General features: G+C 37.5%; 1 protein-coding gene across 1 annotated transcript in view; it reads left to right on the top strand.

The window, feature by feature from the left end:
• Positions 1-15,290, top strand: part of FANCL (FA complementation group L) — an 82,380-nt gene that overhangs the window by 8,644 nt on the left and 58,446 nt on the right. Inside the window, exon 2 of the mRNA XM_020996216.2 lies at positions 13,765-13,823. Within this exon, the coding sequence (XP_020851875.1) occupies positions 13,765-13,823 (59 nt within the window). The remainder of the gene's footprint in view (positions 1-13,764; positions 13,824-15,290) is intronic.

The raw sequence follows: 15,290 nt of genomic DNA, 5'->3' as shown, positions 1-15,290 counted from the left end.
GCCAAACACTGTGTCAGGGAAAACAGAGACAAAAGTGAAATAGTCCTTGCCCCCTTACTTTTAAATGGAGGAGACAACACATATGCATAAAACATATATACAGAATATATAATATGAATAAAAAGTGACTATGGGAGGGAAGTACTAACAACAGAGTTGTGGGTGAGGAATGGAAGCAGGAAAGGCTACATGTAAAACTTGGCACTTGAGCTGAGGCTGAAGGAAACCAGGGAATCCACCAGAGGGAAGGGAGGAGGGAATGTGGCTGGATTGCAGAGTAAGGGGAGAATAATTTTTAAGAGGACAAGGAAAGTAGGAAAGTGGGTCAGCTCATAAAGAGATTTAGATGCCAAACAGAGGGCTTTGTGGTTGATGCCGTGATCCAGAGAGCCACTGAATTTTGTTAAGTAGAGGAATGACATAGTCAGACCCATGCTTTAGGAAAATCAATTTGGCTGCTTTGTGGAGGATAGGTTGGAGAAGGTAGAGACTTGAGGCAGGGATGTCTCTCTGCTGCATGGGAAGCTATAGCTACAGGGCTTCTTAAACTTTTTCCATTCTCCACCCCCTTTTGCCTTTGTGGCCCGAAGGCATGCTCATGCAAAGTGCACATGCTTTAGAACCAAGGCTGTGGTAAAGTTGTGGATGCAACACAGCAAGCACTGCCAGAAATGTTTTAGATCCATTATGTTTTTGATTTTTAATTAATTTTTGGTCACTGCGGGCTCAGAAACCTTTTACTGTTGTGACCCACATTTTTAGAAGCACTGGATAGAATATAATTAGGCTATATGGAATAGTCTAGGAGAGAGGTGACAAGGGTCTGAACTAGGGTGGTAGCCGTGTGAGTGGAGAAGTAGGGATGGATCTGAGAGTTATTTAAGAGAGAAGCTACAGAACTTGACAATTGATTGGATGTATCTTGTGAGTAAGAATGAGGAGTTGAGGGTGACGCTGAGCAAACGAGAGGATGGCAGTGCCTTCCACAGTAACAGAGAAGTTCAGAAGAGGGCTGAGTTTTGAGGGAAACTGAAAGTTTGGTTTTAGACATGTTGAGTCTAAGACATCTCATATTTTATCTCTGAAAACACCTGCACAAAGCTCCTGAAGCTTGGGACAGTACCTTCTCCACACTGGAAGCAGACCCCTACCTTAACAAAGAGTTTAAAATTCAAGTAATTGGCTGAGATCATGCGCAAACAGCACAAAAAAAGTCACACCATAGAATCTTACTTCGATGATAAAGAAGATCAAAACATACAACCAGAAGAAGACAGCAAAGTCAAAACTACATCCAAACCCTTCAAGAAAAAATATGAATCAGTCCCAGGCCATGGAAGAGCTCAAAAAGGATTTTGAGAAGCAGGCAAGAGAAGTAGAGGAAAAACTGGGAAGAGAAATGCAAGTGATGCAAGAAAATCATGAAAAACAAGTTAATAGCTTGCTAAAGGAGACACAAAAAAATACTGAAGAAAATAATACCTTTAAAAATAGCCTAACCCAAATGGCAAAAGAGGTCCAAAAAGCCAATGAGGAGAAGAATGCCTTCAAAAGTAGATTTGGCCAAGTGGGAAAGGAAGTCCAAAAGCTCAGTGAAGAAAATACTTCCTTAAAAATCAGAATGGATCAAATGGAAGCTAATGACTTCATGAGAAATCAAGAAATTGTTAAAAAAAAAAAAGTGAAAAACTAGAGGACAATGTGAAATATCTTATTGGGAAAACAACTGACTTAGAAAATAAATCCAAGAGAGATAATTTAAAAATTATTGGACTACCTGAAAGCGATGATCAAAAAAAGAGCCTAAACATCATATTTCAAGAAATTATCAAGGAAAACTACTGATACTCCAAGACCAGAGAGTGAAATAGAAATGGAAAAAATCCACCAATCGCCTCCTGAAAGAGATCCCCAAAGGAAAACTCCTAGTAATATTATAGCTAAATTCCAGAATTCCCAGGTCAAAGAGAAAATATTACAAGCAGCCAGAAAGAAACAATTCAAGTATTGTGGAAATGCAATTCAGGGTAACACAAGATTTAGCATCTTCTACTTTAAGGGACTGGAGGGCTTGGAATATAATATTACAGAGGTCAGAGGAGATAGGATTATCTACCCAGCAAAACTGAGTATAATCCTTCAGGGGATTGGACATTGGAAATGGACATTCAGTGAAATAGAGGACTTTCAAGCATTCTTGATGAAAAAAACAGAGCTGAGTAGAAAATTGGTAGTGTCTAAGGCCACATTTGAACTCAGAGTCTTCTTGACTTCAGGTCTGGCACTCTATCTACTGTGCCACTTAGCTGCCCCTTGAGAGCCTTTAGAACTCTAATTAATAAAATGATAAACCCTGAATCTAGAGGACTGAAGATGAATCATGCCACTCACTTGTTGCCAGAGAGGTGATGGACTTAAAATACAGAATGAGTCGTGCATATTTTTATATGGCCAGTGTGGCAGTTTGTTTTGCTGAATTATGTGTATTTATTTTTAAGAGTTTTTTTTTTAATTGTTCTATTAGGGAGACAAGAGGAGGAAAAGATAATGCATGTATTTATTTTTTCCTCCCAAATTTTTTAAGGAGGAAAGATGGGGCTAGAGCTGAAGACAGAAGTTAGCACAGTATATATAAATTTGTAAATCATGTACGTAGAAGAGGTAGTTGAAGCCATGGGCATGTGAATTACCCAGTTGAGAGAGTATTATACAAAGAGAGAATCTCGGGGAGTGCTTGTTTAACAGGCATTTCTTTCTTTCTTTCTTTCTTTCTTTCTTTCTTTCTTTCTTTCTTTCTTTCTTTCTTTCTTTCATTCATTCACTCATTTATGTATAGTAGCATTGTAGGATCAGAATCACACTCTTGCGAATAGACACAACAGAATCCGACCTCTCAGTTTGGGGTGATTTGCCCAAGGTCACACAGGTAGCAATAAGTATCATAGGCTAGATTTAAACTCAGGTCATCAGGTTCCAGGACCAGTGTTCTTTCTACTGTACCATACTGTTGTCCACAAAAACTCTGTTCTCCCAAAATGTTTTTCTGGATATTCTCAAAAGATGACAGTCAACTTTTTTAGTCTTACACAAACTTGTTTTGATAGCTTCTTGGCTTGTCATGATAATAATTTCATCCTTAAAAAGATAGAGGAAGAAGAGGAATTTGCTGTTCTTGACTTGATTCTTACTAAAAATGAAGACAACAATCTGATAAAGTAGAAACAGTGGTAACCTTGAGGAGAAATGATTATTCCAGGTAGGAAAGGTGAGGAAAGTTGACATGCATCCCAGATTTTTACAGGTGAGAGGATGCCTTGAGCTAAAATTCCTTATGTGAAGTTAGCTAAGGGGGATGGGAACTCTCAAAAATCAAATTCTGAGGGCTGTAAGAGAAGCAGTTTTGATAAGAAAGAAAAGAGGGAATGTTTACATGTAGGGAAGTGATGAACTAAATTAGATTTTTTGAGGATATGTTCAGAAGAAACAAGCAAGAATGAATATAGCTGTGTGTCATAGTCATTTAAGAGTAATGCAGTTGGCCCTACAGATAAGAATGGCTTGAGCCTGTTGGCAAGGTGTGCTAATAGTGATTTTTTTTTGTATTGTTATTATATCAGGGAGAAAAATAGAACATTACTCAAAACAAACAGGTCAGTGATAACTGAGAGAAGGCAGAACTACTCAATTTTTATTTTGCTTATATTTTTACTTCCATACCATTGGACTGGAAAGGACAGAAGAAATGGCTAATAGCTGTTTATTAGAGCAGTTAGCTGTCCTGATGACTTCAAATTAACAAACCCAAATGAGCTATGTTCCAGGATGCTGAAAGAATTGGTATATGAACTGCTTTCAATGATTTTTTGAAGATCATGAATGATGGGAGATAACTGAAAAATCATAGAGTGTCTGTGTTAATGAAATAACAGGTTTGGTCTTTAACAAAAAAAGGCAGATCATGAAGACTAGGAGGTCTGGGGAAGGGCAAATGTCGCAGTTAAAAAAAAATAAAAGGAAGATAATGAGACCTGCAAAAGAAAAAGAAAGATAAAGAGATCTGCAAAATAAAGGCTAGTGAAGTCAATTTCAATTACCTGGCATTAAAGGGATTGTGATCATCTAGAAGGAGAAGCAGTGATATCTAGTGCCACCATGGCTTCATCAAAAGCAGGACATCGCAGATTAAATTGATTTTTTTTTTTTGGCTATGCAGTGGGGTTAAGTGACTTGCCCAGGGTCACACAGCTAGTATGTGTTATGTGTCTGAGGCTGGATTTGAACTCAGGTCCTCCTGAATCCAGGGCCGGTGCTCTATCCACTGCACCATCTATCTGCCCCTGATTTTTTTTTTTGACAGGTTTATTTGACTGGTAAGCAGAATGCTGTAGATACGTAGTTACCTTGCTTTTAGCAAATATTTGATGAAGTCTCTCCTTCTGTGCTTCCCTAGGAGATGAAGAGTTTTGTGTATACAGAACATGTTGAGTGACCAGACTCAAAAACCAGTTATTAATAATTTGTTAACTTGAGTGTTTTAGGAATCTCTTCTTGGCTCTGTGCTGTTTGGTATTTTTAATGAGCCTTCCCTCTGGGATTAATTCCCATTTACACTCTATACAGTTTATGTGTAGACAGTTGTTTGCATCTTGTCTATGCATTAGAATATGTTCTTCTTGTGCTCAGGGACCACCTTTTTGCCTTTCTCTGTATCCCTCTCATTTAACACAGTGCTTGGCACAGATTAATAGATGCTTGTTGATTGGTTGTTGATTAATCAGCATTTAGAGCATTGATGGCACACTTATCAAATTGTTCATTGTATAAGTGATGTCATAGTAAAGTCATTCTTCTGGTTCTGCCTACTTTACTCTGCATCAATTGAAATTATCTACTTCCTCATGTGTGGGACGTGAAGACCCTTACCAGTAAATTCTGGAGACTCAGATGTAGCAAAGAGAAAGATTTCTTTGTTAGCTTTCTTGAGAAAGGGCACCCTCCATCAGCCTAAAACTCCCCCTCCCTAACCGCCTTCCTCTCAGCTCATTGGTGCAAGCCTTGAGGGCACAATCTATTACCGGAAATCTACCCAGCAATAAAAAACAAAAACAGTTTCACAAACTTGCCTGGAGACAAGGAAAGGCTGGAAGTTTTGCAAGAGCAAGCAGTTCAGGGGGGGTAGTTCAGGTTTTCCTTGCTTAAAAAAAAACAGGGTCTGAGCAGGGGAGGGTTTTGAAAACAATACAAGGAGTATTAACAAGAATTGTTGACCCTTTGAGGAGGCTTCATTCTGAGAGATCATCTCTCTTACTCATTTCTTACAGCACAGTCACCCTCATATGCCACAACTTATTCAACCATTTTTCATTTCATAGGCATCCCCTTAGTTTCCAATTTTCTGCCATCATAAAAAGAGGTGCTATAAATATTCTTGTAGATATAGGACCTTTTCCTCCTTCTCTGCTCACATTTTGGGTATACACCTAAAAGGAACAGAGCACACATTGCTAGGCCCTATATCCAAGAGCAGTACGCTATTTGGTAACTTTGAGTGTATGATTGCCTTCCAACGATGTGCAACAATGTGCCTGATTTCCCTCAGCCCCTCCAACATGTATCATTTTCCATTTTTGTCATCTTTGCCATTCTGATGGTTATGAATTAGAACTCAGAACTACTTTAATTTGCATTTCTCTAATTAGTGATTTGGGGCATTCTTTCATATCACTACAGATAGCCTTAGTTTCTTCCTTTGAGAACGGTGTATCTGTTGCGCTAAGAGGTTGAGAGGTTGTGACCCCTCAAAGACCAGAGTACAGGACGGGTTGTCTGGTATGAATTCACAGACTCAAGCATTCTTTAAGTCAAGGCAGCAAAGATTTATTGTTACACTTTTCAGCGGGCAAGGATTCTTAAGGATCCTGCAAGAGACTGAGGATGGAGCTAGGGTTTATATGGAAATGAGCATGGGAAAGGAATTCCAGGGATATTGATGAGGTAATCCAAAGGTGCAGGTGTCTTTGGGGGCTATGGATAGGAAAGTACAGGGAGTATACCAGACAGGGAGAGAGATGACAGAGGTATGGATCTTTGGAGTCTGGCAGGAGGAAAAGTCCTTGGGCTGGCCAAGGACAAAACTCCTTGGGCTGGGCAAGGCATCCTTCTCCCTCTGTCTTGATGAGAGAATATTCTGCAACAAGGGAAAGCTTTCTTACAAGACAGGAGCTTACTAAGGAATTGGGAGACTTCCAGAGACATGATCTGAGGGCTGGGGCCTGAGCGGCCCAGCACTTTCTAACCCAGCTTTGTGTAGCTGCACCAGGGAGAGATAAGGGTCATGCTGGGGCCCACGCATGAGTAACTGCTAGGCACAGTGTCCTTGCACTGGGGAATGCTTGTCAGAGACAGTGTTTCTGAGACTAGGGAGAAATTGGGGTACAAGTACAAGCACCCAAACACAAGCACCCAAGCACCCCATCATATCCATCATCTTGGGCCATTCATCAATTGGGGAATTGTTCTTTTTCTTATAAATTTGAATCAGTTCTTTATGTATCTTAGAAATGAGACCTTTATCAGAGAAATTTGATTTCTCTTTCATCATAACTTTTTTATATTTGTTTGTGTAAAACCTTTTTAAAGTTATGTAATAAAAAGAATCTTTTTTATTTTATTTTGTTTTCCATGATACTCTCTATTCCTACTAATAGTCATGAACTTTTTGGTAGATCTGGTAAGAAATTTTTCTATGTTTCTCTGATTTGATTATGATTTGACCTTTTATACATACTCATTTTGTATAAGGTATGGGGTGTTGGTATAAATTTAATTTCTTTTATACATATGCTCAAGTGTCTCAGTTTTTGTCAAATAGTGAATCCTGAGGCAGCTAGATAGTGCAGAGGATAGAGCCCTGGGCCTGGAGTCGGGAAGAGTTCAAACTTGTCCTCGGACACTTACTGGCCATGTGACCCTGAGCAAGTCACTTAATCTTTGCTTCAGTTTCCTCAACTATAATATTGTGGTAAGGGAAACTGCCCTGAATGGTTGTTTTGAATATTAAATGAGAGAATATTTTTAAAGTGTTTAGCATGTGGTGCTTTAGCACATAGTAGATACTACATAAATGTTTATTCCTTATTCTTTCTGTCCTTAACACCAATAAACTGAAGTTTGGAGTCTTTATATTTATCAAATATTAGGGTATTAGCATTATAACTAAAGTACATTGTGTACCTAATTTGTTTCACTGTTGACCTCTCTTTTTTTAACCAGTACCGAACTGTTTTAATTATTACTACTTTGTAGTATAGTTTGAGATATGGCACTACAGGCTTATGCATTGAGTGGAATAGAGACCACTTACCCAAATAAAAACTCCGAGGTAGAAAACAGAAAGTTTTATTCTAGCAAATCTCCAGCGTGAGAGTTGGGCGTCTCCTACCCAGGACAGACTGGTGTAGAGAGGCGAAGCACAAGCAACAGCAAACAGTATATATAGTCTTAGACAAACCAGTCCAAAAAGCCCCCCATCCCACCTGTTTGTCTCAATCTCTTTATCCTCTTTGGCTGAGGCAACAGACCTCACAGTCTATATTTAGAACCCAAGAGATACATTTTACTCAAAACTAGCTTGGAAGCTAGAGGATTGCCTTATTTGGTAAAGTTAAGGCACAAAACAACAGAGGGGGTGGTTACAAAACAAGGGAGGGGGGTGGGCAGCTGGTGCACAACCCCCTTACCCAGAAACAAAAGTGAAACTTAGGCCCAGCTCATGAGGAAGCCTTACTACATTTATGGAGCATAGCTTACATCTTACGTGAGAAACTTTTACTTGTCCCACACATGTAGCAAAAGAATACCTTCACGGAAGCAATTTCATAGTATCTTTTGTTTTTGTTTTGTTTTTTATAAACAATTTATGTAATGGAATTGTTATTTACATATTTGAAAGAATTCACTTGTGAATATATCTGGTCCTAGAGTTTTTTCTTTGGAAGTTCATTTTTGGTTTACTCAATTTTTTTCTCGGTTATTGAGTTCCTAAATATTATTTCTTGTTTTGTTAATTTGAGTATTTTATGTTTTTATAAATTTTTATTTATTTAAATGGTCATTTTTTGCTGTGTGGTTGGGCAAACTATTTCATAACAATATCCTTTATTTCATCTTCATTTTTTTATGAATTCTTTCTCTTTCCATTTTTGAGACTGGTAATTTGGCTTTCTTCTTTTTAATCTAATTAATTAATGATTTCTCCATTTTATTGGGTTTTTTTTTTCAGCCTAAATTTATTTAATTCAGTATAGGCTTAAAATTTTTTTTTGGTTAAATTATTCTTTAATTATCAAGATTTCTATTTTAGTGTTTAATTGTGATTTGTTGGTTCTTAGCTTTTCTAGTTGCATTTCTAACTCATTGATTTTTTTCTTTCCCTTTTTTGTTAATAAAAGTGTTTTGTGATGTAATGTTTTCCTTAAGTTCTGTTTTAGTTGCATCCTCAAAATTTTGGAATGTTATTTCACTGTGTCATTACATTTAATGAGATTATCTGTTATGTCAATGATTTATTCTTTGATCCACCAGTTCAGTCTCCCAACTGATTAAAAAACATACTTTTCCCAGTGGCCCTTTATTTAATATAATTATTTTTGCATCATGATTAGCAAATGATGTGCATAGTGTTTCTGCTTTTCTTCATTTATTTTTAAGGTTTCTGTGTCCTGAGAGGAGAGTAATTTTTTAAAGATGCCATGTATAGCTGACATTATTACTTCTTTCTATTTCCATTCAATAATCATCAGGTCTCTATTATATTTATTTTTTCTAAATTTCTATTTAGTTCCTAACTTCTTTCTTGTTTTTATTTTTTGTTAGAATTATAAAGAGCTTACAGGAATAAACTGAGGTCTCTTACTATTGTTGATCACCTTCTTTTCCCTGATAGTCTGTTCTCTCTAGGTTTTGACGAAACTCTTCTCTCCTCATTCTCCATTGGTCACTTCTTTTCTTAGGCTTCTTTACTGTATCTCAGTCCAATTTGTGCTTACCAATTGTGGGTGTTTCCCTAAAGACTCATTGGATCTTCTTATCTCCTTGTATTATTTCAGTTGGTGATTTTATCAGCTCTCTCTGGTTCAATTACTATCCCTGTATAGATGATTTTCAGATCTCTGTATCTAGCCCTAAAATCTCTCTTGAGCTCCAGTCTCATATCTTTTAGATATTTACCTTTTAGATATCTCAAACTAGATATCCTATAGGCATATAAAAATCAACATATCTAAAATATTACATTATCTTCTTCCTCCTGCCTTTTAAGCCCTCTCCTTAACTTCCTTATTAATGCCACCTCTTCCCTATCACAGACTCACAACTTAGATATCATCCTCAACTTCTCTTACAACCTCACTCGTCATATAATGTGTTGCTGAGTCTTTCTTAGTCACTTTCTCAACATCTCTCGCATATATCCCCTTTTTTCTACACACATAGCCACAACTCTGGTACATACTGTCATTCCCTTACTCATACCTGTGTTGTTGCAGTAGCCTTCTGATTTGTCTCCCAGACTCAGATCTTTCCCCACCATTTTCCACTTGGCTGCCAATGTGATTTTCCTGATAGACATGTCACCTCCTTACTCAGTAAACTCCCTATTACTCCCAGGACAAAATATAAAATCCTTGGCTTGACATTTAAACCCATCATAACCTTGCCCCTTTCTACCTTTCAAGTCTTCTTACACGTTTCTTCACTAGAACAAGACACCTCATGTCCTGTCTTTACACTGTTTCTATCCGATACCTGGAATGTTTTCCCTTTTCACTTCTGTCTCCTGGTATCCCTAGCTTCCTTTAAGAATAGGCTCAAATCCCAACTTCTGCACGAGGTCCCTTCCAGTGCCCCACTTTGCCCACCCTCTCCCCAATTGCTAGTGACTTCTCTGAGCTTGCCTTCCATTTGCATTGCATATGTCATGTATGCATAGTATAGTCATTTGCATGTTGTCTCCCTTATCACAGTGTGAGCTCCTGGAAGGCACAGATTGTGTGTTTTTCTTTTCTTTGTGTCCTCTGCACTTAGCAGAGTGACTGCTAAATTGTAAGTGTTTAAAAAGTGCTCGACTGCCTTGTCTGCTGCATACACAAGCTTCAAAGAAAGCTAGAGTAACTACTTATTGTACATGTTTTAGAGCATCTTCTCGTTCTTTTATGTGTTGAACTAGATAACTTCTAAGGTTCCCTCCCCACTCTCCCCCCTAGCTATGAGATTCTCAGATTCTGTGGAGTCATTGGAGGTGAAAATAAGAAACTGGTAGAAGAGTCATCAGCACAGATGCTGTTGTAACTTGGGATGATGGCAGGAGATGAGATGGAGAGAATGAATGTGAGTCAGGTGGTGAAGTAATGATGTTTGTCAAACATACTTGAGGTTTGTAGACTGTAGTGTAGTGGTGATGGAGAGAATTTAATAGAATCACGCTTTGAACTTCAAAAGAGGAGAGAGATTGTTGAATGATGTTGGTATAATAGTGGCCTGGAAGCATCAGTGAATATTTCTTATAAATCTGCTGTCAGGTGCATGTTTGGTTTACATAACTAAGAATATTTTATATTTCTCCCTTAAAACTAGCTAGCAAGTTGAAAGTATGAAGCTTGCCTATGTATTTCTATTTTATGGTGTCATCTTTTGGCATAGTGTATTAAAAGCAACTGCTTTTTCTAAAGGGAATTTACTTTTTTGATGAATTAGTTTCCCATGAGAAATAACCCTCCTTTAATTTCTTCCTTAGATTGATGTTAGCCATTTCCTTGTATTTCCTGTGACTGTGGGTATGTTTCTTCTTAAAAATAAACACCAGTGTATCTTAGAGCGTCTGTGATACTATTTCCTAATGAGAATGGGAAGATTCTGACAAACATTGCCTTTAAAAAAAGTCTCAAAGATCATAAGCAGCCAAATAGCAAGAAGTACAATATTGTATTTTGAGATAATATGAACTTTTATGTTCCAGAGAAAGGAAGGAGGAGTGATTTATGATTTTATTTTGTTACTTCTGGCTTTTGAGTGTTTTATTTGATGTAAATTATGTTTGAACACAGACATATTTTCCTGTTCATTTAAAAACTTCGAAAACTCCAAAGGATGGTTTTTCCAATAATATACCTAAATAAATAATTTTTAAAGTGTCATAAAGGTCAGTTGGAATATTTTCCTTTTCATACAGTTTTTTAAAATGCCTTTAAAATTGAATTCAGTTTTCTAAAACCTTTTTTAAAAGTTTGTATTAGTGTCTTTGGTGCATTATCATAGCTTTCCCTAGCAATCCTCCTGCTCTTCTTTCTCCCTTCCCAGAGAACCATCTCATAGAGCAAATAGTATTTTTTTAAAGATTAAAAAAAAATAGAAAACAAAAAGAAGAGGAAAAAAGTCAGCACAGCTGCTCAGTACATTGAAAAGATCAAAAACATGCTCAAAGGGATGGATTGGCAATGTCTTCTCATAGCTCTTCTTTTGAGGCATGCTTGTTCTTTAAAATTTGGCAACATTTGCTTTTGGCGTGTGTGTGTGTGTGTGTGTGTGTGTGTGTGTGTGTGTGTTTCCATTTACATTGTTGTAGTCTTTGTATATTTTTTTTTTGGTTGTGTTCACTTCACTGCATCAGTTCTTAGTAGATCTTTCCATGCTCTTTTGTATGTATCACACACGTCCTTTCTTACAATATTACATTCATGTACCACAATTTGTTTAGCCTTTCACTAATCAGTCTTTGTTATTCAGTCATGTCTGACTCTACATAATCTCATGGACTTTTCTCCATGGAATTTTTTTTGTCAAAGATACTGAAGTGGTTTGCCATTTCCTCCTCCAGTGTGCCCCCATTTTACATATGAAGAACTGAGGCAAATAGGGATTAAGTGACTATTATACAAAGTGCTGCTGTAAATATATTGGTATAGATGGGTACTTTATTCTTATCAATGGCTACCTTGGGGTATAGTTCCCGCCATGCTCTCCTGGACTTTATTATCTCCAGAAGCTCATCAGTTCTTTGAGATGTCATCAACTCTGAAACTTAAACCTTTTTAGTATTTCCTGCACATGGGGGGTGGAAGAGGACAGGACACCCTCTCCCTCTTCCCCTCCACCTCCCTAATTAAAGAGGTAATAGGGTGGACAAATGAGTGCTCCTCCTGTATCCACCATTTAAGGAAGGCACTTAGGGCATTTACTTCATCATCATTTCCTACCCCTGTGTCCTCTCCCTACTCACTCTTTCTGCTTCTTTTTGTGTGTTGTTTCCCACCCTACCGCTATTAGATTATGAGCTCCTTAAAGACAGGGAGTGTCTTATGCCTTTCTTTGTATCCCCAGTCCTTTACACAGTTTCAGACAAGTAGTGGCCACTTAATAAATGTTTATTGGCTCTGACTCTGTAAGTCCAGTACTGGAATCTCTGGACATTTTAGTCACTTTCTTGGCATAATTCCAAACTGCTTTCCAGAATGATTATACCAGTTCACAGCTCTGTCTTCAATGCCCGTGTTTCTACAACCTTGCCGATGTTGACTGGTTTCATTTTTTTTCCATCTTAGCAAACGTCAGTTAATCAGTAAAACTTTATTTAGTGTCTTCTGTGTGCCAGGCACTGCACTAAACTCTGTGGATACAAAAAAAGGCAAAAGATATGCCCTGCACTCGAGGAGCTTATGATCGAATCAGTTTTGAAGCGAAACCTCAGGGTGTTATTGATTCCCATTTCTCTTGTTAGGAGTGATTTGAAGCATTCTTTCATATGGTTGTTAATCCTTCATTTTATGTGTGTGTGTGTGTGTGTGTGTATATACATATATATATATATATATATATATATATATAGATCTATCTCTGTCCATATATATATGTATAGTTAATAACTTCACTTGATTTCATATATATTACATATGGTGGTAAATATTTTGCTTGGTATCATGTGTATTCATGTATATTTGTTAATTTATATGCCTTTGATACCAAACCCTTATCAGAGAATTTTGATACAAAGCATTTTTCCCATTCATCTACTTCTCTTTTTATCCTTGGTGCATTAATTTTACCTACATAAAAGCTTTTCTGTTTCACATAATCAAAGTTATCTATTTTATCTTTTATAATTGCCTCTATCTTGTTTGGTTGAGAATACATTTCTTACTCATAGCTGTGAAAGAAGCAGATCTACTTCTCTTCTATTTTTGTATTATATTTAATATTAAAGTCACATATCCATTTAAAATACATTGTGGAATATGGTGTTAGGTTTTGGTCTAAGCCTAATCCTCCCTGACTGCTTTCCGGTTTTCCCAGAAATTTTTATCATATAGAGAGTTCTTACCTAAGTAATTTATGTTTTCCTTATTGAACACTGAGTTATTGAATACCTTTGTTTCTAATTCTTCCTTGTCTTGTCTGTATCTTCCTGGTCTAGTTTGTCTAAAATCTCAAAAGTGGGACATTATATAAAGGTATTGATATAGATTCACCATGATATGGACGATTTGTACTTTTGAGTAGTTGGTCGTGAAATCAGTCTTTGACTCATAGTTCGTGGTTGTTTTTTTCCCCCAGTTTTTCTGGGGGGAAGTAGCAGAAGAAAGTTTCTTTTGTATATTTTTTTCTGAGAATATAGGAACTTTAAAGATATATAGTAATTTAACTTATTTTCTCAAAATTACTAAGTAAAAATGGAGCTTACAAACGATTATAATATTTCAATGTTTTCTACAGGGGAGGGACTTCCATGTTAAAATACTGTTACCTGAAGATCTTCAACTAAAAAATGCAAGGTAAGGTAGTGTTCTTCATTCATTTAAAAAGCGATGACACCATGTATCTCCTAGGAAAAATCCACCTTATATGTAAATTGAACCCAACTTTCCTGGGTAGAAAATTATGTTACATGTGGTTCTCTTACATGTAGGTTGATATCCACTTTTGCCGTTCACCTTGATTCAATTGCAGCCTCTGTAGGGTTGGTCCAGCCCACCCCAAGAGGTAGGGTTTTCCATCCGCTGACTAGCACATAGCCTGTCTCACACAGTTCCTTTCCATCAGGTAAACGCTTATACATGATTTTTTAATACCAGTAGCAATGCATTCCTTTCAGTCATTTTTCAAGAACATTTATTAGTGTGTGCATGATTTGATACTAACTACTAAGTTGCACAAAACCAAAAATGATATTGTATCTGTGTAAATCATTTGAGTTTAGGGGTCGTTCATAAGGCATATAATGTATATCACACCCTTGGCAACTAGCTCAAGAATGCCTTCTGTTGTTTGCAGAGGAATTGTGTGAGAGAATATGGCTAGATAAGCATAAATTTGGTACTTTTCCAGATACACTATTTCATCTGTGTAGGAAGCTCCAGGGGAGAAGGTTCCCCTTGTTTTTCAGTCGTCTCCAACTCTTCATGACCTTGTGAACAACAGCACACTAATACTGTCCGTGGAATTTTCTTGAGCAAAGTTATTAGAGTAGTTTGCCATTTTCTTCTTCAGTGGATTAAAGCAAACGGTTAAGTGACTTGCCCAGAGTCACACAGCTACTAAATATCTGAGTTCAAATTTGAACTCAGGGCTACCTGACTCCAAGTCCAACACTCTACCTACGGAGCCATTTACTTGCCCAGAAACTTCCCCTACCCATGCTAATGGGCACCTTCTCTTCAGCTTATAGTCATAGAGAGTTGACGTCAAGAGGTTAAGAGACTTGTCTAGAGTCATAAATCTAATCTAGGTCGAGGTGGCATTGACCCAGCTCTTCATAACTGCAAAGCCATTTTTTTTTTATTCTGTCGTGCTACCTCTCCATTACTGCTTAAAAAACTCCCTGTTGGTAGTTGATTTTTGCCACTTTTGAAGATTAAAGATATTCCATCTTTTTGGCCTGCCTTTTTAAATGCACTATAGAATATCAGATTTGGAAAGATTTGGTGGAAATCTAGTCCCTAGCCGCACCCACTACCTTCAGAGGAGCCCATTCTACTTTTCTGGTAGTGCTGCTTGGTAGGAAGTCTTTCTTTTTTACCTTTGCCTCTGTTGTCCTCTTTGTTGCTTCACCCTTTGCTCCTAGTCCTGCCCTTGGGGCCAAGCCAGAGTCTGCATCCTCTTTCCCAGTGACTGCCCTTCAGATATTTGAAGACAGCTATAGTGTCTGTAGTCTTCCCATTTCATGTGCCTGACTCCCAGTGCCTCACTGAGAGCCTATCATTGTCCTGCTTGTCCTTCTGTGGAAGGTCTTTAACTTATTA

The sequence above is a fragment of the Phascolarctos cinereus genome, unplaced genomic scaffold, assembly GCF_003287225.1.
Source record: "Phascolarctos cinereus isolate Bilbo 61053 unplaced genomic scaffold, phaCin_HiC Scaffold_2;HRSCAF=192, whole genome shotgun sequence".
Classification (NCBI taxonomy): Eukaryota; Metazoa; Chordata; class Mammalia; order Diprotodontia; family Phascolarctidae; genus Phascolarctos; species Phascolarctos cinereus.
This window is presented reverse-complemented; position numbering and strand designations above follow the sequence as displayed.